We start from the raw sequence: 24,419 nt of genomic DNA on the forward strand, positions 1-24,419 counted from the left end.
GACTTGCCAGTACTCCTGGGAAGTAGTCAGACAGGACCGGAAGGGCAGAAATTTTGTGGGAGAGGTCATGAATTGAGATAAAGTAACAAACCCCACCACACTTATATTCAAAAACTTTGAAACAGGAGAGGGAGACAGCTGAGGGCTTCAGGATAGGATCACAGCTTGTAGGCACTGGCAGGATTTCAAAAGGTTCAAGGAGTGAAAGAGGGGAAAAGAACCCATTGAGACAGAGCCACTTTCTGCACAGGCAATGGGAACTGATAACGAAGGACAACAGGAACTAAACAGAATGATTAAAACTCCAATGCTTTATTGTTGAGCTCGACAGATGGTTAAACAATAGGTATGTTTGAAGCTTGACATCCAGTAGCCCTTGGATACAAACCATAGTGGTACCTCAGCAAACTCACAGGGATGAAGGAAAACACACATGAATGCTGTAGGCTCCCAGAAGGAGGGCAGAGAACAGTAGGCGAGCAGGTTAGCTGGGATGAACGGGAGGGGGATGGAGGACAGTGCAAGATATCCAGTCTAGGCATCTGCCTTCCCTAGTGCAAATTAACCAGCTAATTTCCCCAGGCACTCTCTACAGAAACATGTTTCTCCAGAGGGTAATTCACTGCACAATGTTATATTGCTGCTCTACAGAGCTTCCGTGAATTTATTCCCTATTTCTTAGAGGAATATTGCTCTCACCAGCTACTGCAGAGTGCGCTCAGGGAGACAACGGTGGCTAATTTTGATGCTTATAGATGGAAAGCATGAATCTCCCTTCCCTTTGCCCTCCCTCCCCAGCTACCCATTGTGAATTAGTGTGTAAACAAGTGGTATTCACCCCATACCCACAGCTAAGGAGCTTGTCAAGAAACAAGACTTCTCATGGGCTGTCATAGATATCACAGCAGATTCTAATTTCATTCCAATCCCAGATAGACCTCTTGCATTTTGCCACAAACTCACTTTTTCCCCTCATACAGCATTCAGACCAGCACAGGCAATGGTAAAGATGTCCTGTGTCCCTGTGAATGCTCAGTAATGTGTCCACTTGGGTGGACACGGGCGTGATCTTTCTGCACAAATCTGCTGCCAATCGACACGGATTTCAATTCATTGAACTCAATAGGAGAGTTTTCACTGGCTTTAATAGATAAAGTAAATTTAAACAAATTTCACATGCAGAATTCATTCCCATATCAAGCTCCAGTTTCTCCTATAATCTGACTGATTTGGGAAAAAATACACAGTGCTTCTTTCCCTGTTCCCAAATAACTGACCTGTATCCAACTTCTGAATGAACATGATTTACCCAAAATAAGATCTTTTCCCCCCAATACTGACTGGCTGTAGTTATGTATACATTCACAACATATACGCTCCCTTATTAAAAAAAATTGTCCAAGTGATGACATGGAAAAGAAATGATGGTTCTGTGTTTGAAAGAACAACTGCACAGATGGAAGTTTGCTGCTGTATTAACATAGTACTGACAGATCCTGTAATTAGAAAGTAAAAGGCATACAGAAAAATTGTTAATAGTTTTGTGCACTGTTTAGGCTTCTCCTAAAACTAAAATTTTTCTTTAGGGAAGGGATAATGTCTTCATACATGACCCTGGGACTACCATAAAATGGTGAAGACTCATCCCTGCAGGTGTTGTACACCATCACCGCATGGCTATACTTGCAAATTGCTCCATTTTTTACAGTTCTATTCTAATTTCATCACTATTTCTAATCAATTTCGCTGTTTCCAGGAGTGCACTAGTTATTTTATTTCTTAAAGGCAGAATGTGGTTTATTTTTAGCACTGATCCATTCATGTGCTGAATTAGATACAGAACACAAGTGAAGGACAATAATCTGCTATTTCCAGTACAAAAAAAAAAGAAAAATATTTAGATTCATTAGAATGTAGGCAGGTGATGCCTTAAGTTAATGTAGTTCTGCTCTCTATGATAAAGAAATTTCTGTGTTGGCACATGTCACCAGAGAAACTGAGCAAACTCAAAACGTCATCTATCAAGAGACAAGGTATTTCTTCTATTCTGGTGTGATAACAATATAGATTTGATTGGAACGAAGACGATTTCCAATGTGGAAAAACAATCCCACAACCAAAACAACACCAAAAAAAACCCAAACAGGCACAACAACTAATTTCAGCAAAATACAGAACAATTCAGGATATTTGGAAGAAGAGGTCAGGACTGTGGTGGCATAAATTCTGCAGATCAAGTACAGGGGAAAAACTCACCTAGATCTACATTCAAGTTAATACTTCTTTCTAGATAATATTACATGAATACTACTAAATGACACATTTCCTTTTCAGGCATATCTACAGAGGGGCGAGGGGGGTGGAACTCAGGAGGGAAAATCATATCTAGTATTTGCAATCCTCCAGGATCTGCTCTCAGGGACATTTCCAATTAAAACACAAGAAAACTTGCTACTACTATGTTCCTATCTGCCTGGAAGGACAGCAATGCATCAGAGCAGGGTAATGTTGCTTTGATCTGGCGCAAACCAGAAGGCACAGGGTATAGCCCAGGCTCTCCAGCTTACCTGGAGAGCCTAGGAATCACAGCTAGTCAAAAAGAAGGTAACGAAACAGAAATAGCAACTGTTTGATAGCAACAGTGAGCTCTAGACCTACTACTTTCCCGTCTGACATGTTCTTCTTAAGAGCAGTCTCAGGAACAGATTTTCTCTGGCTGTTCACAGTGCTGTTGGATCACTTCAGCAAGGTCAAGACACCTCAAAATTCGCCATTTCTCAGCAGCCAGTTCCTCCTTGGATACCTGGCCCAGCAGTTTTTTGGCAAAGAGGTCCTGATCCTGCATGAAAAGGCCCACAGTAGACCTTGGGGCTTGGGGGAAGTCATCCAGGCAACCAGTTGTGAAACAGAAGTTGATTTTCTTTTCACGTCTCATCCCTGGTCCCCTTTCTTCAATCCAAGTCAGAGGTCTAGTGTGGAGAAGCAGAGAAAAAGAAGAGTATTTATGAAGAAATTGCATCAAGAGTTCTGGTTCATGCTTTTTTTCCTCAGCATTTACCAAAAATGCCCCAAAAGATGCACTGTTTAAATTTCAGTCATTGCCAATTCAGATAACGTGTTCTGACCAACATCCCTTGTGGTTACAGAGTTGAACACCAGGCAGTAGTCTTACCTCTGCCACTGATTCATGCCATGACTTTCAGCATGCTAACTAAGCTCTCTTCAGCTTTGTTTTCCCTATGCATAAAGTAAAGGCAGCAATGCCTAACCATCTCACAGGGAAAAGGGAAGTTTAACCTGTTTATTTGTGGTCCTGGATGAAAAGGGCAGTTAGACATCCAAATATTTGGTACATGATTCAACCACCAGCTAAACTCTCAAGGCCCTCAATTCCTCCAGCAGGAATAAATCAACATCATACCAGTACACAGTGATGACCCAGGTGCTACTGTGCAAGGTGAACACCACCCCTTTGGGATGAGCTGGACAGAGGAAAGTTCACTCATGCAGACACCAGCATCTGTGCTTTCCAAACTTTTCAAGTAAGTTTCTCTCTCTTCACTAGAAGCACCCAGTTGATCCCAAGGATTGCACCAGACAATGTCCATTTTGCCTGTTTCAGCTACACAGACTCTAGGCAGGTCTTCTTCAATCAGAGCAAAGTCCCATCTTATGCCAGTGTGATAGCAAGTCTCCAGACCAAGCATTGGTGGTACCAGCTATTGACTGGCATAGCTAACACATCCTCGCACTCTTCTCCCCAGCTTCCCAGTTTGGCTGTAAAAAGAGGAGTCGTGGTACATGCTGCATTGCTTCAGGGGCCTTAACAGACTCACTGGTCCAACCCCGCAAATGGTCGCTTTGAGACTTTTGAGTAATAGTCCTCAATGCCAACCACAACCATAATCTTCCCCCTTCCTGCTCTTTTGTCAGCTGCCTGAACCATGCCATTACCTTACTGCAGCTCATTCATCAGCACTCACTGCTGCCTGTGTTTAGAGGATGCACATCATTTTTCTTACTTGGTTATTGATGGCCCTTTCACAGTCCTTCATGGCCCACTTTAGTCTGCCACTCACAAATTATGAGGGCATCAATAGCATGGAATAATAAATTCTGCCTCCAAGTACTGCCCATTAAATCTTCAATATCATTAGATCCAGAAAGAAAGTCCTTGTTAGTTTACCCTGAGCACATTCTGCAGAGCACTCAGCTTAATGATTCTGCACCTCTCATCTTTTATGCTTTAGGATCCAATTCCTATATTCACATCATCGTATCAATTATTCTTTCCTCACCTGTACTGCCTCACCCCCCCCCCACAAATTAAGTATGGTGAGATGAATTTGATTAAACATAATAAAAGAACTGGCGAAGGAAAAAGGACCCAAATCACAGTCTGCAAGAACGCACTGAAAAAAAACCTCAGAGGACCACTAAGTGCACAGAGAACATGCGTTTTGGGAAGTCCCAAGGCAACAGGTCACTGCAGGTCAGAAGGGTGCTCGAGGGCTACTTCACTCAGTGTTTTTTGTGCTCTCATCCTCCTTCCCCCAGGTGCTGGCTGTTGATCTTGGACACTGGTGGACCACTGGGCAAGCTGGGTTTTACTCTTGACAGAGCTGATTTTGTGTTCTTATGATAGCAAACGGCCACAGAGGGTTCAGGTTCAGGCAACTGTTATTCAAAGCTGCTTTATCTTAGGTATGCAGGTGTGAAGAAACCACTGGGCAGGCATAGGCAAACATCTCCACCATGTAATAGTGCGGAGTCCATAAGATGATCCCAAACAGGCAGTGTCGATGCAGGATCACCTCCCTGGGGTGATGTAGAGCAGATGCACACCAATGATCAGGCTCAAGTGTATGCTGCCTTCTGCTCTAGCTTGGGGAAGCCACTGAACTAGAAGCACAATCATGCAGAGTGGGCAGAATATAATCAAAGTGATTAAATTGACTGATTTAGATCAGTGAGCAGGAAAATGTTGGGTTTACTAATAGATTTATCTTCTTCTGCAATTTCAGTTATTTTCCCAAAGAAAGGGCAATTCTACTTGACTGGTAACAAAAAAGCATTAATTTTTAATTAACAACAACTTCTACACTAAAATTAGTCCCTTTCTTGCTACAAAGATGTATGTAAGCTACAAGTCTGTACATTATTTAAACAGTTTTGTAGCTTAAGAAACAGCTTTGCATTTTGTACCAGAAAATTGTGAAGGGCTGCTGGCTTCTTAGTAAATAATTTATTCTTTTTCATTAAAGATTTGCATCATACTATTGCGTGACTATGGATGTAGTTAAGTTAGTTTGAAGTGTTAGTAGTGCTACTTAGGTGTAAATCCAGCATTTTTGGTAGCTGAATAAAGACACTATAAATAAGTTGGACAGTTAAGGAAGAAAACCAAAGTTTAATCAAACATTAACAAACTTTTACACTGACTTTCTACAAAGCAAAAGCTATCTACAGTGAAGAAACTCTCCTGACTCTCTGTTGTCATTCTGTCTTTCCAGATTTCAGACTGGTAGAGCTCTTCTAGGTACACTTTATTCAAAGATCGGAAAAGACCTCCTGCTTTTCCAATTCCCTCAAATAATTTGTTTCCATAATAAATGAGGGCCTAGTTGGACTGTATTGGATCAATAAACCAAAATAAAGAGAATGCCCTTTCTACTTGCAGAAGAATGGTTTCATGCTTGAAAGAATTCTAGGTCCACTTAGACTAGTATTTTATGCAGCAGCTTCTGCAGGATGCTCAATTTGAAGCTATTTTATTAGACTCTATAAGCTTAGATCTCAATAAAAACACCGTTTCAAATATTTATTGTCAGAATATGTGTTCACAAAATTTCTTCAGTTTCTTTTAAACATCTTCCTTTACACACTCTGAAAAAGCCAATATTTTTATTTACCATGCAATTAAAAACGTGATGCCTTACTTTGGATGGGAATTAGACAATTAGACCCTACCTCTAGTTAACATCAAAAGGGATGTTGCCCCAATCATTCTCTCTCCAGCTCATATTGAAAATTGATTTTTGACATTTACTGAACACATGGTCTATGATCCCGAGACAGGAACTTTTGCAGTCCCAAACCAGTTGTAGTGTCAGTAGGGGTTTGGCTCAATTCCCAGAGAGGCTTTCAGCTCAACAGTCTTGGAAACACAACAGAAGCAGAGGTCACAGAATCACAGAATTCTGTCTCTTGGATAGCTGGGCATCAGGAGTTAACACACCTCCAAAACCCACCCAGAGACAGACAAGCAGCCAGCGTGGGCTGTGCAGCAGTGACAGGCTGGCCTTTCCACAAATCCCTGCTTAACAAGCAGAACACAGGCTCCTGCATTTTGCACCTGCTGTATTTTCCAAGGTAGAAAAAAGGCTGAATTAACCTGATTTATCAAGTTCAGTGTATTCATGTCTTTCAAAAAAAGGATGGGATACCTCTCAGGAAAAGTGCAGACCTTTCCTGTCCTTCAGAACAATAAAGGTTGGGCAAATAAGAGCAGTAACACCACCACCACTACAGGGCCATAACTTCACTTGGCAGAGAGTGGGCCAAATTCTCTACTGCTGTAACTCCACTGACGTCAATGGGGGAAGGTCACCAGGAAATATGGCCCCACCACCAAACAGAATACAGGAACGCTATGTAACTTTCCAGATGGTGTAAATTATCCCAGAGACATAAAGTTGACTGTCCCCGAGGTCATTAAAAAGCTCATGGTGATATAACACTTACTGACCCATACAAACAGCAAACAGTGGGCTAAGAAAACCAGGTACCTGTTAACAGTGTAGAGCAGGACAAAAATCAGAAATCCAGAAACAGTTCTGTATCTGGCAAATATCAAATATAGCAGCTAAGAACTGCCTAGGAGACAGGACAGCCAGAGAAATGTTTAAGCCACCCACTAGTTCCACCTGCTGGAGTTAGTTCAAAATCTCAGTTTATACAGATCTTTACAGCTACTCCTGTTACTCGCAAATTGCTGAGAGGGTAAACAGAGCTTGTATACAGAGCTCTGCCCTCTCACCACTGCATTTTAAAAGGAATGGAAATGATGCTTTATTTAAAGAGAGAGAAAGATTGCTAAGATAAGATGCTAATCCCATGATAAACTGCAGTGGGCTTTGTAGGACTGGTTGATAAACTGTTTAACTAGACCCGTGATGTAACTAACAGTTCAAGTGAGCCCTGATTATCCACTCCCCAAACAGCAAGTCCCTCAGGTTATTACATTTTAACTAAACACTTATCTAAAATTCTTAAAATAAGCATTCATGCTTGATTTTTTTTCTTCCTTTGTTGTTGTTTTTTTAAAAAAATGTTCCAGCAGTATAAGTGCAAGAAAAAAGGGTAATTTATTACAAATGAAGATAGGTCAGAATATTTTCCCATGAGGGTCTTATTTTCCCCAGTTCTCCCTAGCTTTCTCATCTGCACCTTGTCATATGCCTATGAGAGGGTCATCTGTCTCAAAGGCAGAGTATGCTATATGGAAAAACAGGAAAACAGGAGTGAATGGAAAGGAACAAATTGTTCCATCACCATTCCTACCTCCCAGAAAACATATAGAGCTTGGTTAACTTCTCTGTACCATTTCACATCAGACAATTCTCCAGTTGCATCTATAGCATGCAGTAAACTGTCACCATAAGTAACTTCAACCTATCTGAAAGGACAACCTCCATGTGGATGGCCCAGAATGACTAAACTGGAGGGTTTCTAGCAAAATGCATCATCAGGCCTTGGACCAAATTGATAACTGAATCAACAGCATGAAAAATAGATGACTGACTTCATGGTCATATAATAATTAAAAATATATTAATTCATATCCATTAAATACAGGCCATTTCAGGGGCATTAAAAATCTACTATTTGATAGCAAGGCTATTATAAAGGGAGATCAAACTCATTATTATAAAATGCATCACCAAAAGATTTTTCTGCAAGAAAGTCATAGTGCTGTGACTGGATAAAATGACAAGTAAACCCAGCTGCTGGATTCTCACTTGGCCTGAAACACTCAGGCAACTAAATTAGAAAGACAAGAAATGGGAAACAGACTGCTGCCCTACTCTGGGAAAATTGAGGAAACTTCAAGACTGCAGATTAGGCATTAGTCAAGAGCAAACATTGCATGTTGGCCTTTCAGTAGTTTATTATACTTCTGCTCAAAATGTGTAATTTTCTTTTAACCTCCAGTAATATTAGTGTCATAAGCTAAGTATTATAACTAGTGCATTACCTTTCCAAACAGTCATATATTTTCAACCTTTAAAGAAAGGTTAGCTTTCAATGTACATCTAGAATATCTGATGTTAAACAAAAAACATCCAGCCTCTGAAAAATTTTTCAGAGTGCAAGAGAAGTCTTTCAGTCTTGGGCATAGTAAAATGCATTATGGGCTCATTCCTACATTCTAACATCAGAAAAGAGCTTTTAAACCTCCTTGGGCCCTTCAGCAGACATTGCCTGGTGGTGGCTCTTTTTACTGTAATTACTGTAGGAAGGATTTTCAGGTCTATTTCTCTCATACACTTTCATGTCAGCAACCACCCATTCTGTTTCCACAAGAGGAAGAGAGAATGAAAAACTCCTGCAGATGATACCTCAAGAGCCTCGCTCGCCTGCTGCCAAAGCCATTACTCACTTCTTGTTTGTCGTCTCAAAATGAACAGTCATTCTGGAATAATTCTTATCCTCCTGCTTTACTCTGGTAGCAGATGTAACAGTGAGGTCTCCAAAGAGGTCAATCAGCCAAGTCAGTCGGGCAATTCCACTGAAAGCTGGGAATCCTGCTTTGTTTTCATCAAGGATGCTACCTGGGGCAACACCAATGGAAAGACTTGAGAAACAGGAAAGCAAATAATGCCCTCTGCATAGGAAAGGCTGAAGAAACTGCAGTGTTGTAGGCTTAGAGACCAGGGTGTAGAAAGGCCAGGAGTGGATAGATGGACCGAGTAGGAAAGTCAACAAACATGGTCAGTCTTGAAATGGATCAGTTGGTGAGATATTATAAAAAACACTGCACAAAGTACACATACAACAAACCCAACAATATGCTGAGGACAGGAAGGTGTATGCAGATTCAACAATAAAGCAAGGAGAAAACAATGGCTCGAAAATCCCTCCCAGCTCTTCTGGGGCTAAACACCAATACAGAAGACTAAAGGTCCCAATTAGAAACTGGGACACTGTCTCAGAGCACATCCTCCTCTCCGAGGCCAACGTGAATGAGAAATTGGTCACCATCCCTTCTGTATTTCAGGGGTGAAGAACTGCTGTCTCCTCCATACAGCAAGGCACGGGCTTGAGTGCAGAGAACAGAAAGAGATTAGCAAAGCAACAGCCCATAGAAGGCAACTGTTAAGGCAAAGGTGCTATCCAGACAGTTCAGTAATTTCATGGAAATATCAAGAACTCCTTCCTGTGTCTCTAGTCAGTTCATAGACAGACTCTCCATCTAAAAGGACTGAATGAAGCCTGAAAAAACTGGCGTCCCTGCGGAGCAGGCAGACAGATCCAGATGGACTTCAATTTCCTCAAAGCTACTGACCTGTGAAATGCAATGTTCCCTTCACCAGCTCTTTCCCAGCAATCTCTTTTTTCAGCTGCTTGTACTCCTCAGTCAGAAGCTCAATGTGCTCCACGTGTAGTACTTTACCTGCCATTAAAAAAAACCCAAACAAACAGAAAACAACCATGCCAAATATCAGGACAAACTAAGTAAGATCTTTCAGTGTGAATCAAAGGCATGTCCAAGCAGTAAAGGCTTCACCAGCAACCAGTGGGAACACCAAAATGTTCTCATGCATGACAGGCAAAGAAAACCAAACACAAGCCCTGTGCCAAGACATCAACATAAGTTAGGGATTTTCAGGAGATAACAAATATAGAGACTACAGGAACAGTAGCCACTATGTTTAACAGAATCTCTGTAATGAAACCCAATACCCAACTAAGGCAAAAACATGAGTCTTCAGAGTAGAAGAAGGATTAATTCTTGGCCTCTTTCCCATCACATTTCCTGGTTCTGCATTTTTCCTCCCAGGGTAGCAGGGAAAAAAAAAAGCAGGGAGAAAACAGCATAATACTCAGAGCCAGGTTGTAACAATATGTAAAGGAGTACCTCCCTCCACTGCAATTAATTGGGCTGCTTTGGAATAGAGGTTATCCGACACACACTGAATGCAGCCCTCATTCAATATGTGTTTTTCTGGAAGGCTTCCAGGAGAGTAAATTTAGGCTGCCGACAGAAAATGCTGCTGCTTCAAGAGACAGGGAATAAATTCTGCTCAATGGGAAGACATTTGGCAACCAACAAGGCAGTAAGTGGTGTTGGTGCAGGGAAAAAGCAAAGCAGAAATTGTGTACCTCCAGTGTTTTAGAACACAAGTCCTAGGAAATTTTTAAGCGGCAGTGGTATAAATAGTTCAGCTTGTCCCAACAGTTTGCACTTTGCTCCTGCCCAGCACTGTTCTGTTCCTTGCAGTGCCATACGTCCCCACTGGCCTCAAACGAAGTCCCAGCTTCCGACCCTTGTCACTGTAGGGATGGGACAACAAGCTTTCCAGAAATAAAGCCTTTGCTTAGAGACAAGCTGTCTTTCAGAGAGGGGTGCCTTGCTGGCCAACAATAGCATGAGCAGCCATGTGTGACCAGCACATCACAAATGCTACAAGCTAGGAGAGCTGTTTCCAGTGTTATTTTCAGGGAGAGAAAGGACAGGGAAGCGCACAAGTCCAATGGCTACAACTCATTACATGCTTCACTATCACTGCAATGGAACACTAATTGCATTAGTGACACAAGTGGAGACAAGTTCTTTCGTGTGAGAGCAAATGTACCTTACTCTTAGCCTTGACATTTGTGTGTTTATTTCCCTACTGGCACACATCTTAAATCTGACACATTAGACTGACACATCTAAGACAGGCATACTCCCTTGTACATCATGATTAACAGCAGACTGGAGCCCTGCCTTTTAGTTTAATGCCTCTGGTGCTACCAAACAGGTGATACTGTTTACACTCTTAAGAACAAATGCCATTACCTTTCCGTTCAGCCATCTCCCAGAGCTCATGGGCAGCCTTTGCAGACAAAGCCATGGGGTACTCAACGAGGACATGCTTCCCAGCTTCTAAAAACATTCTGAAAGGGATACAAGATCAGTCTTTAAAAAGTATACCATCAAAATATCTCTCTCCCTGTGTAAGCTCTTTCACACTGCCACACTAAGCCTCATACGGTAAATGCATGATGGGGAGTAATAGAAATAAATGGCAAGTTTCTAGCAAGGATGCTGCATCACACTAGAAGATCTGGGGTTTAGTTTTCCTTGTTCCACAAAATTCCCTCACTCACCTACAGCAAATCACTAAAGTGCCACAGCATTGAGCACTGCAATTTCTAATTTCTGGACACTTGAGTGGCTGGAGTTGCACACTGGAGTGAGGATAGGCTTTGAATCCTGTTTTAAACTGCCTGTCAATCAAACACAGGCCTAGAGGTGCGCAACTGGAATTACCTGGGAAAACACATTCTACTCTCTTCCAGGGCTTATTGAGTGCTCTAGGGAACTCGCTACCATTCACTTCAGACTTCGAGTGTGGCAGTCTCTCCTCCATTCTCCCCAGCCTCTCACAGAATCACAGAATCACAGAATAACCAGGTTGGAAGAGACCCACCGGATCACCGAGTCCAACCGTTCCTACCAAACACTAAACCATATCCCTCAGCACCTCGTCCACCCGTGCCTTAAACACCTCCAGGGAAGGTGACTCAACCACCTCCCTGGGCAGCCTGTTCCAGTGCCCAATGACCCTTTCTGTAAAGAATTTTTTCCTAACGTCTAGCCTAAACCTCCCCTGGCGGAGCTTGAGGCCATTCCCTCTTGTCCTGTCCCCTGTCACTTGGGAGAAGAGGCCAGCACCCTCCTCTCTACAACGTCCTTTCAGGTAGTTGTAGAGAGCAATGAGGTCTCCCCTCAGCCTCCTCTTCTCCAGGCTAAACAACCCCAGCTCTCTCCGCCGCTCCTCATAAGGCCTGTTCTCCAGCCCTTTCACCAGCTTTGTTGCTCTTCTCTGGACTCTCTCCAGAGCCTCAACATCCTTCTTGTGGTGAGGGGCCCAGAACTGAACACAGTATTCGAGGAGCGGTCTCACCAGTGCCGAGTACAGAGGGAGGATAACCTCCCTGGACCTGCTGGTCACGCCGTTTCTGATCCAAGCCAAGATGCCATTGGCCTTCTTGGCCACCTGGGCACACTGCTGGCTCATATTCAGTCGGCTGTCAACCAACACTCCCAGGTCCCTCTCCTCCAGGCAGCTTTCTAGACAGACTTCTCCCAGTCTGTAGCACTGCACAGGGTTGTTGTGCCCCAAGTGCAGGACCCGGCATTTGGCCTTGTTAAACCTCATGCCATTGGACTCTGCCCAGCGGTCCAGCCTGTTCAGATCCCTTTGCAGAGCCTCCCGACCCTCCAGCAGATCGACACTTCCACCCAGCTTAGTGTCGTCCGCAAACTTGCTCAGGGTGCACTCGATGCCTTCACCCAAATCTCCTGCAACAGCTTTACATAGTTCTTCCATGTTTCCAAATTACAGGAGAGAATATGGGAAAAGGGGGAAAAAACCACTTCAAAATACCTGATGGTTTCTTCATGGCTTCTGTTCTCTGTGCTGATGAAAGCTGCATGGATCTCTCTGCTTCTTAGGGCATCTTCCAGGCTAATCTGCTTAGCTTCATTAATACTGCCAAAACTTCTCCTGCGTATTTGGCACAAAGACAACCAGAGCATAACCATCACAGTCCACTCTTCCCAACTGTACGTTGTGCAGCACATAAAAATTTTTCCTATGCACAACTGTCTCACTGAGTTCAACCAGGACAGAAAATAGGCACCTTGTTATCCAGGAAGGGCACAAGCACTTACAGACAGATGTGGGGTGCACAAACAAATAAAATAGGTCAGAGTAGAGATGGTGGTGTGTGCACAGAAACTGCCCTGTTATTGAAGTTTGTTTTGGTTTGTTTCTTCTTTTTTGTTTTGGTGTTTTGTTTTTTAATAAGCATCATTACAAAAGAGCCATTTTAAAACAGTGACTTGAAAGGGACAGTACTCCTATGGGAGAACTTCTCCCCAACATGCTGGACAACATGGGCATCGAGTGCAACACACATTGAGTGCACACCTTGCAACACATACACACCATGTCTATACTAAGAGGAACGGTATCCTGCCCACCACCCCGAGCACATCTCCACCTAAAAATGAAGCATACCCACTGGCCATGGAAGCCTTTCACATTAAGTAAAGACTGGAGCAGGCACCTTGACAGCGTCAGGACAGGTGACAGATGGTATCAGGGTAGGCCACAAGCAGGACTTGAAAGCAAAGACAGGCAATGTCTGCATGCGATTGGAATGCAAAGAGGAAGGTAACATACCCAAGCAAGCTGTCTGCGAACTGTGCATTTAGACAGCGCTATTTCTTCAGCAGGAGTAGTGGAAAATCTGCTCAGGGCTAGCCATAGCACTAGCAAAGGCATCAGGGAATCAAGAGTGTATTTGGCAGGGAGATAAACCGGGTGACCTAATGGGTCCTTTAAGCCTCAAACAACCCTGACTGCATGATTTAAATATAGCTGGAAAAACATATTCACAGTCGGAGATCCATACATGTGCTGCCTAACTATTTAAAACCTTTATGGTCTGCTGTTATGGGGCAGGAATGCTCAAAGGGGGGTATATGCATAACACAGCCCTGCTTGATTTCCATGGCTCCAAGCTAGTGTGGAAAACCATCGTTGCTCTCTAAGAGACAACCTTATTGTATGTACTATATTACAAAACTCTTTTTAAAGACATCTACGGGTTTGGTATTTGGTTTAAAAAAAAATAGAATTTTAGGATGAAGTTGCAGTGTTTGGAGCTTTACAACAAAAAAGAAGTTTTTCAGAAACTTTGTAAAACATCTGATTTTTTTATTAAGTATTTCTACAAATTTCATGCAGATATTTGCTCATTAGTGTAATTATTGTCTGTACTGTCCTAAGCCTACAGGAAATTTCAGTCAGACAGAATTGCATTTCTTTTATATCACACAGATCCTGCAGCAAGAACGCCTCTCAGCTTTTATTTTATTCATTTCTGCAATGTACCTTGCTAAGGTAACCTATTTGTTCCCTCTTGCAAAGCTTTCTATGCTCATTTCCTAACAACCACTCAGAACGACAGGCATATTTGCATAAACATTCCCTTTTCAGACAGTGTTAATTACAAGAGAAATACAAAAACTTCGGATGTTCATCCCCTGCCCCCTTCAAATAATAATCCTCCACAGAGAAAGGCATGTGCATCAGAAGAAAGAAACATTACAACATCCATATTAAACATGCTAAGATGAAATTTCTAACCTGGATACAAATCCGAAGAGTTTCAGATGCTCAGAAGGGCTGGAAGGCATCGGATTCATCAAGTCTCGGATCCGTGCTAAGCCAGCAATTCCAACTCCAACCACCACGGTCCCAAACATTTTGTTAATCTGACCAAAGTAAAAAAAAAAAAAAAGAAAACTAAATAAACAAAAAAAACAAAAAACCCAAACACAACCTTTTTTTTCTTTTAATGGGGAGAGAAGCAGCTGGGAGGGGAGGTGAGAGGATGGATTACCAAACCTTAGTCAAATGTCAGCAGCCAGCTAACAGAGATGATGAGATGCTGTAGGCTACTGAGCTAACTTGCAGCCCATTGAAACATGGTCAAGTGCTTCAGCCCATCACAGGACTGGTCTTAAGACTTGTATTTAACAGCTAGTATATCACAGCTCTGGCACAAAGTTCTTCCTTTCCGTGGATACAAGAGAAAGATTTCAAAAGTGAGACATTCTTCTATTTATATCACTCCTTCCATGCTGGAAAGGAGCCAAAAGGTTCTGCAAACCCAGCAGAGCTTTATATAAACCCCGCTGACTTCCCAAGCGTCTGCAGCACACTCTGCTCTGAGCTGCCACATGGACATTCACAGGGCACAGCAACACAGTTGGAATGCTTTGGAACAGGAAGCAAAGAGCATCTTTTCTTCCCTCGTGTAACCGCTGGCACGTCCTACAATGTCAGGATGCAACCGACCATCTGATAATTTGGGCAAGATGCTTGCCTGACATTCCCATGCATGAAGAAAGCTCTGCCCTCTCTTTAATGACAAGCAGGCATGCCTGCAAGATTTATATCTCCCACAAGCACATTCCTGCCACAACTACATCATACAAAGGATAAGCCAGGCACTGCGCTCACTGGCCAGGATGCTGGGCCACTGCTAATAAATTCTCCTGCTGATTTTATTTGCCATCGATTTGTGCAAGCACCGGGCAACTGGTGTAAGCTTTCAAACCTGCACTATACCACCACCCTAAGGACTAGGAACACTTTGTAAAGTAGCTTTAACAATGTAGGAAAATTGGCCTAAACCCACGCCAAGTCAGCCCCTTGGTGATTTTTGTTCCTTCCATGCTATGACACCATCACTCCAAACTGTTTGCTCTATTTCAGTGTTCTCCTTCCTGCCGCTACCAATCCCTTCACCTGAGTGAACTCTTTTGATCACTTCCACTACCTGGCTACAGCCTTTCTAATTCTCCCAAGATTTAAATGGATAGATGGACAATCCCATTTCATTCCTCCTTGTGACTCGTGTCTGGCAGGATCACAGTGCAGCAGCACAGCAGTAAGTGACTGTTATGGGAGTGCTAGAGGTTGATAGATGCTAAGAAACTACACCAACTGGCATAAGGGGGAAAATAAAAGTTAAAAAAGACCCTCTCCAATCACATGTCATGTCTGGATTTTGCTTTTCTATAAGCTCCTGCCTAAGTATATATTCCTGTCAATGCTGAACTCTGCTTACTTCATACATGCCAGAAGGCTACAAGGGCAAACCACACAGCGGCACGTTTAAGATAAACGAAGAAATGAGTGATACTGGAAGAGCTCTCCAGGGGGATTACAGTGATGTGTGATTACCAAATATTTGATGTATAATGTGATGTCACTGCTCACCAGGAAAGAGAGTTGTATAGGGCTGAGAGAAGGGGAGGGAAAGAAGTGTGACATAAACACACAACCCATTTTCAGTTCCACCCATGGGAAGAATTCTGGTCTGGGCTCTTACTGACACTCGCCTTCCTGTATGGCCAAAAAAATTGAGATTTGCAGAATTTTCTCAGTCAGATTGCCAAGAGGTCACCCAATCTAAACCCCACTCAGCCACACCAGGGCCACGCCAAGTTCTCACTGTCCCCATGGATGGGAATAACAGCAAGCTTCATGGGTCCTTGCTGCACTGCCTGATTGCGCTCACAACAAAAACTTCTTCTCACAATCTACTCAGATTTCACTGCACACCTCCCAAAAGAGCGTGGCTCCAGCTCCACTACATCCTTCCACCAGAAAACTGTAGGCAGCAAGAATACCCTCCTTTTCTGAAGGCTGGACAAACCCAGTTCTCTAAGCCTCTCCTCATGCATATTCTCATCCAGCCCCTGTCTTGGCAGCTTTCCACCAGACCTGCCCCTGTATTTAGCTTATTTCTCATACCAGTGTACACAACACTGGACACAGCACTGCAGGTGTAGGGAGGTCCTGTTGGGTTCATAGTTGGCCTCTGCAGAAGAGCACTCTGTGACCCAAGGTTCAACTTGTTCACCAGCAGGGCACTTTTTGACTTCCCAGTCAGTCCATTCCCAACCTGTAAGAGTACACAGGATTATTCTGCTCTGGACATGGGACTCTACGTTTGCCTTTGCTGAACTTCCAAGATGTTTGTCTGCCATTTCTCCAGCCTGCCCCGGCCCCTCTGGTACACTGGCCACCCCCACAATTTAATTTCATCCACAGACATACCAAAGCTGCTCTCCATCTTACCATCCAGGTGCTTAATAAAGACATTTAACAGTATTGAAGATAAGTGCAATACTTGCCCTTTTCCAGTCAGCAGGAACCTGCCCTGATCGTCAAGTGTCTTTGCAGTGACATCAGCCAAGTCCCTCAGCATCCTCAGATATACCTTGGCTAGTGCCAGGGGCTCCTGTACATCCACTTAGGTCAAGAGTTCTATCATTGTCTTCCTCTGCTGTGGGTAATGTTCCATTCCCACAGTCTTTGTTAGCAGACTCGGAAACCCAGGATGTCTGAGGACAGACTTTACTAGTGAAAGCCACGGGCCAAAGGGATAACTCTCTGTGTCCAAGCCTCCACTGCCAACTCTTTCCAGTAGTCAACCCTCTGTAGGACAACTCCCCGCAAGGACAACTCTATGCAGGAAGCCCTGAGTGCCAGCTTGGTTTTTTCTTCTCTTTAAATGTGGGGGAGGTGGTGGTGTTTTTTTCAGTTGAGGGACTTCAGGCACAGGGTCCCACCACCCCAACATCCTCCTCAGACTTGGGAATCTGGAAAAACAGCAGTTCCCACCACTGCATAGAGTTGTCTCCATGAAGAGGTCTTGGACAGCCCTTCCCAGCTTGTGCCCTTTCCCTTTTGAGTTTGAGTTTAGTCAGGAGGTCCCTGACAATCTACACCAACTTTCTGCGACACTTAGCTCTGTTTGCAGCACACTGGAGCAGAGTGTGCTCTAGGGAGGTCATCCCTGTAGATCAGCTTCAGCCACTCTGCCCCCTTGCCAAGCATCAAAAAGCCAAACAACGGCTCTTCTGAAGTGCATGGTTGTAATTCTTTAAAATTCAGATCCATAAAGGGCTCCAGGGTGAATCAGGATCAGGCTAGCAGAAGTTTTGAAGCAGCCCAGCCAGAGAGCAGCTGATCAGGAGCTTACTTTAAGTTCAGAAATTTTCAAGGTTACTGGAGTGTTAAGCTGTTAATATTTGCATACTGCCTTTGGCAGGAGTGGGAGTTGCACAGCAGACAAATTCCCCTGAAGCTCCTACAGCTACTTATTTCTAAGAACAGTTTTTTTCTTCTGGTGAGCTGCTGACCTCTGCTTCAATGAAGTGGAGAAGGTGAGGAGCCCACTACCTTCTTCCACTGCCGTGAAAAAAGAAATCTCTCAGCAGATGCTCAGGTTGCTGAACATCAACATTTTTGCCTCTCCTTTGAAAAACTTCCCTAGTTTCATCTGACAAACAACACCTGACCTCATCAAAAGTCATATTTAAGAGAAGCAAAAGAATTTCCACCTAGGAACAAAACCTGTTACTAGGCAACCTGCTGCTATAGCAACCGTCCATTTGGTCCAGGTCAAGGGTTGGCAGACTAACACAGAATCCACATGGAAAAAGACAGCTATTAAATGTACATTACAGAAACTTTGCTTATGCACATAGCTAAGAGAAAAATTGCTACATCTGCATCCCTGCTGCTGCTTTTTTTTACTCTTATTTTGCTCACACAACAAATCCTGGAGATGCTCTGGGAGAAAAGTAAGTTAGATTTTTTTTTTTGGTACTGTCATGAACCAGTTAAGAGCAGAATAGAGAATACTCATCTGAGATGACAGATGAATATACAGAAATTTACTCTTTAGTTCAAACCTTTACATAAGGGTAACAGCTACAGTTATCTTTCAAGTTACAAAAATGATGAAAGGGGAAGTCCAAACCATAAATTTCTGTGCCTGCCTTCCATGCCTTCTTCTTAAGATAGGTGACCTTGGTTTAAGCTTTGACAAAATGATTTCAGAGGCACTTTCAAGGTAGGTGAACTTTGGTTCCTGTCGTACTGAAAAACTGTAAAGTAAATCAGCCAGCATCCAAAAGCATTTTTCTCCACCCTTTCCCGACTGGCTGTAAGAAAGCAAAGAGGTTCGTGAGAAGATTAGAAAAGGATGTCCTTCATTCTCACAGCTTGAAACTGAAGAATGCCTCCCACCACATAGCAGCAACTGACCTGTTCTGATTGCAGGCAGCCCTGCCAGCCCCACAAAGGGTGCCCTCTGAACCACAGTAGGGAGCACGACAGCTGCAGACAGGAGCAGGAGCTCTCACCCACTGATAGCCAGAACAAGTGGCTCTTTTTACTGAGGAAGATGAGCCCTGCAGGACACTGAGAAGCAGCCCCAAGAAAGACATCTAGCTGAAGAAGACAATTTATCCTACACCAACAGATCACTGCCCCATCACCCTTCTGTTCTCTGTTTTCTGTGCTTGTGCTGCGTATTTCCTCCACCGATTAGACACCGACTACCCTGTATTAAAAAAGAATGCTCAGTGTTCTTGCAAAATTTAGCAGTAAAACAAGAATATTCAGCAGCAAAACAGGCAATGACCAAAGGGATCCATCACCCTGCAAATGCAACTTCCCAGTGCAATCACAGTGGAACTTCAGTCACTACATCTCAAAACTGCTAACGCTCACAGAGGAAAGCTTCAGGGAACTGAGGCTTACCTCCATTTTGTGCAACATTGCTAAGGCCACACAAAGTCAGTGCAGAGGCAAGAAAAAAAGGCAGGACTTCAGAATTATTTCCCTTTCAAGAAAATTTTTCATGGCCTATCTAGCCAATACAGGATTAGAACAGGTACCTCCTGTCATGATATATAATGCATTTCAGTAAGCCTTGTGTATTCTCCCTGCAGTTTTCAAAGTCTTGTTCCCACAGGTATGAATGGGTGACATGTATCTGATATGAAAATATTTTGCAATTAATGTCACCTGCAAGAGCATAAGAGTGATGTGGGAGTCTTCTGAAGCACTCACAGCCTGGTCTTTTTAAGTGTGCTACTTCAAATGACAAGCGCTTTACTGCCACACGTATCTTCAGAGCAGCAGAAACCTCACAGATGAGTACTTAATCTGAAAATACTGCTGCCAAGGTTAGTTCACTTTTGTATACTCAACAGTTGACCCATTTCATTCCCACAGTAATTCTTCAGCAATTTTCCCTCTCTCCAGCACCCTCTTCCATACCAGTCAGATCTTTGCTTACATTATATCCATAATTCTACCAAATCTGAGTGCTGACACACGTTGTCATTTCCTTCCTGCCACTTACAAATACACAACTCAATACCTACTGACATGGCAGCCACCTCCCACTTATCTTAATTGTAAAGGGGGGTCTCATATGGCCAGAGGCTAGGGAGGCTGGGATACAGGGGCAGCTACAGCTACTAGGAAGATGGAGTGTCTGAGCCTGGCTGCTGGAGGAATCTTCCTTGTACACACGGACACACATAAATATTCTCACCAGCAAACCTCCATCCTGCTCAGCCAGAGAGGGGAAGAGGACATGGCTGTTGTTGCTGTCTGTGTTTGTGTGTGTGCTGTGTCTGTGATCTGCATGGTTGGCCAGGTACAAGCGTATATACATCGTGTATACGCGCACTCTGTGTGCATCTGCTGGCTAGGAATACGTTTTCAGCTTCACTACTGGTTGGATCAGGGACCACCGAGCTGCATAGTCCCTCTCAGGTTGTTGGATTCAACCCACTATTTTCCCCTAACATAAACTGGGCTGGACTGAGGAAGTTCTCTAGCAATCTTTGGAACAGAGTTGTAGATTAAATATCATAGAAAATGTCTTCTCTGTTACGGCAGCAAAGCCCTCAGATGATAGTGGCAGTATCTTCCTCAACAGAAGTTTTTAGGGGAACGCTGGACTGACAGCTGTAACATCAACAAGTTCAAACCTTGAGGCCCCTTCTAGCCCCACCTCTCTGATCTCAAACACCCAGAGCCCTGGCAGATGTGGCACTCAGGGTGTTGGTACGTGTTACAGCCTGTGCCACCACATGTGCCTTGAGCAGAGAAAGCAGAAGCTGAACAGTGCGGCTTTTGTGTTATTTTTTCAAAAGGGAAGAACTGCACAAATTCTTCAATTTTGTAGCCTATTCAAAGGCATACATGTCCTTTGTTCTGCAGGAAACCACTTAAGCACTTTAACCTCTCTGTGTGCCAATCAACCTTCCGGAAGCAGACCCTACACAGGCCTCACTAATCTCAAATAAAGGCAGAATTTGAAAAAGAAAAAAATGAAATGGAGGCAAAGAAAATAATTGTTTGAATGCTAACGTGCAGGAGCAGGTATTGCTTTTGCTCTGCCTTTGCTGCAACCTAGAGATAAAATTAAAGCCCTTCTGCAAGAAAGAGACAATTGGGAAGGGAACGCCCAACACCCTCTTTGTTACTTCTCTTTAAAAGATTAATTGAACGGGAAATGAGAGTCAGAAACGGCCTCCACATTTCAAAGGAAAACAGCAGCACCTAGAAGCTGTACAGCAACCACATACTTTTTCCTTGAGAGTTATTTGTTATGGTGCTAAGCATCAGAGCACCCCAGCATCTCTCCTTCCCTCTCAGCCCCATCTTTCTGGTTATCACCACACAGGCCACAGTTTCTTGGCTTCAAGATGCCAGCTCTAGCTGAAATCTGCTGGCAGAAAACAGCCTTTTCTCATCCTGACTGGCATGGCTGTACCTTGGAAACAGCCACAGCAGTCTTTTCTTCCTGACTTTTAAATACCATTTGAACAACACGCCTGCACTTCTTTATATCGATATGCAGGTTTATTTGCTCAGGCTTTCTGATTAAATTCTGGGTTTCCAGCTGGCTGCTAAGCCCTGAAGTTGATGTGGTTATATTGAGATACGGCCAAATGCTGTGTTACAGCTGCCAAACAAGCACCTTTACTATATACAGAGATGGTTAATAACAAAGGAATGCACTTCTATCAGATATACTGTGCCTGGCATTAATACTTGAGTAGAAAGGAAAATTTTTGTTAAAACATACTTTTGCAACTTAACTCTTACTGACTCCAGAGTCTGCAACAGTCTGGACTCTTGTCACAGTGAGGTTTGTGAGAATTAATTGATAAGTTTTGCTGCATATGATTTGTATGTTTAATTATATCACCGTATAAACCTATCTTGTAAGATGTAGCTATTTTAGGTTAAGAGATAACCTGTCTTAGGGCCGTGAGAATTTATTAATATGCTTAGTTGTTTTGTATGATGCAGCTCTTGTAGGAGATAACTTGAAGGGAGTCTCTGGACACGGTTGGATAATCCAAAGAAATAATGAGCATTCTGTGAAGATTTATATGGTTCCTTGTCTAAAACTAGTATATATACACACTGCTTTTGTAAGATATTATGCCTTTTTTAGAAGGGCATCTGATTCAGCGTTGAATTGTAAAATAAAAATATTATTGTCTTTGCTTCGAAGACTTTGTCCTTTTCAATATTTTACCAGTGAATAAGGTTGCTCTCTACAGCCTCCAACTGCATACTTGCAGCAAAAACTTTTCACAAAACTAATACAAAACTCTGAGAGGTACCAGAAGAATCTGAAAACCTGACATATTCCACTCTGTGGAGGACTAGATCAGAAATGCTGTGATGTATGTGCACAAATAACCATTTTGTCCTGTTCTTCTCTCTGTAGTCACCCTTTGTGGTTCAGAATTAGTTGAGAGTCTGAGGAGGGAAAATCAAGGCAAATAAAGCTTCTGACATCACAGAATCCTAGAACAGCAGGATGGAAGGGACCTCAAGGACCATGTGGTCCAACCCTTCTTGGCAAAAGCAGTGTCTAGACAAGATGGCCCAGTACCCTGTCCAGCTGAATCTTAGAAGTGGGGAATCCACCACTTCCCTGGGGAGATTATTCCAATGGCTGATTATCCTCATTGTGAAAAATTTTCCTCTGTGTCCAGTTGGAATCTCCCCAGTAGTACTCATTATCCCACTGCTTTTCCATGTGACTCCTTGTAAAAAGGGAGTCTCCACCTTCTGTGTAGTCACCCTTTAAATACTGTAACATGGTGAGAAGTTCTCCCCCAAAGCCTTCTTTTCTCAAGGCTGAACAAACCCAGTTGTCTCAGCCCTTCCTTGCATGGCAGGCTTCCCAGTCCCTTCAGCATCTCTGTGGCCCTTCTCTGGACCCTCTGCAGCCTGTCCACATCTTTTTTTGTGCAGCAAGGACCAAAATTCAACAGAGTATTCCAGGTGTGACCTGACAAGTGCTGAGTAGATGGGATAATGACTTCTTTATCTCTGTTAGTGATACTCTTGTTGATGCAATCCAGCACCTGGTTGGCATTCTTTGCCACAGCAGCACACTGTTTACCAAGCCTGTCGTCCACCAGGACCCCCAGGTCCCTTTCCACAAAGCTACTCCCCAGCCAAGTAGGTCCCAGCCTCTGCTGTACACCCGGATTATGTTTTCCCAAGTGCAAGACCTTACACTTCTCGTTCTTGAACTTCATAAGGTTCTTGTTAGCCCACGCTTCCAGCCTATCGAGGTCTTCCTGCAGGGTGGCTCTCCTTTTCAACATGTGCGCCTCCCCACTCAGTTTGGTATCGTCAGCAAACTTCATCAGGGTATACTTCACCCCATCATCCAGATCACTTTGTAAATATGAAACAGCATTTGGCCCAGTATCAGTCCCTGAGGGACCCCACTTCTGACTGGCTGCCAGTTTGAAAAGCAGCTATTTACCATCAGAACCCTTTATGTAGTTCTTGACATCTCTGGCCAATTTCAACTCAAGCCAAGCATTTGCTTTTCTAACTGCATCTCTTATACAAACATCCCCTTAAAAATAAGAACCAACCAATTTTACTTCTAACTTTAAGTTTTCAGGAACTACTCTGGAGTGAATTACAGACAGTCTTGTGAAACTTGTGTTGGGTAAATAAACAATCCCACATAACTGCAGTCTCATCACAGCTATTCTGTAACCAAAATGCTGCTTGTATGTTGCATAGTTATACACTTATTAGCTGAGAGAGCCACAAACAGTCCTAACAATTCTTTCAGGCTTTAACATGCTATAACAACTTTTGAAAGTGAATTTGCCCGTGGTGGTAGAAGAAAGGAGTGTTTTAACAAGTGACTGTCAGTTACTTTGGAGTAAAGTCCAATTCTAGATGAGCACTTAGGAGAAAGAGTAGTGGTATGGAGCTATCAGCAACTGAGAGATCTTAATTTTCCATAAGATCAAACATTATTGCTACAGTACCAGCCTATGCCTGAACACAAGCTGGATAAGATAACCCTGAGTAAAGCTAAAAATGGTACTAGCTCAAAGGGAAAATAAAAAAAACCAAAACAGGCATGCATGAAACATCCTCCTATGCTTTTTTGACTTATCACCCACGTAAACACTAAAGCTATCACAGATGAACTCTGCCACGTCCCTGTGGACCACAAACCATGCCCCCTGGCCTCCCTGCCAAACAATAAAGCCACTAGAGCAAAGTTTCCATGTGGCTAAGCAGAAGCATGCTGAGATCTGTTTAAACACCTGTTTCATACAAACACGTTACCATTTTGTGCTGACTCTTCCACAATTTAAAATTGTGAGTTTTTCATGTGTCATTAAACAAAATAGGACTACTCATCCATACCTGCATTTTTTGGGGAAACTTCACTTGGAGCTAATCACAAGA

General features: G+C 43.2%; 1 protein-coding gene across 2 annotated transcripts in view; it reads right to left on the bottom strand.

Moving 5' to 3' along the window:
- Positions 1-292: 292 nt before the first annotated feature.
- The window catches only part of BLVRA (biliverdin reductase A), a 33,998-nt gene continuing 9,871 nt past the window's right edge, over positions 293-24,419 (bottom strand). Inside the window, exons 1-7 of one of the 2 annotated variants that reach the window (XM_069859752.1) lie at positions 14,691-15,457; positions 14,430-14,557; positions 12,660-12,779; positions 11,066-11,163; positions 9,569-9,676; positions 8,663-8,834; positions 293-2,969 (exon numbers count right to left, since the gene is read on the bottom strand). In XM_069859752.1, the coding sequence (XP_069715853.1) occupies positions 2,696-2,969; positions 8,663-8,834; positions 9,569-9,676; positions 11,066-11,163; positions 12,660-12,779; positions 14,430-14,548 (891 nt within the window). In that variant the 5' untranslated portion in view covers positions 14,549-14,557; positions 14,691-15,457 and the 3' untranslated portion in view covers positions 293-2,695. Of the gene's footprint in view, positions 2,970-8,662; positions 8,835-9,568; positions 9,677-11,065; positions 11,164-12,659; positions 12,780-14,429; positions 14,558-14,690; positions 15,458-24,419 lie in introns of those variants that run through there. The other variant, XM_069859751.1, reaches the window with a different exon arrangement.

Source organism: Phaenicophaeus curvirostris, chromosome 6 (genome assembly GCF_032191515.1).
Source record: "Phaenicophaeus curvirostris isolate KB17595 chromosome 6, BPBGC_Pcur_1.0, whole genome shotgun sequence".
Classification (NCBI taxonomy): Eukaryota; Metazoa; Chordata; class Aves; order Cuculiformes; family Cuculidae; genus Phaenicophaeus; species Phaenicophaeus curvirostris.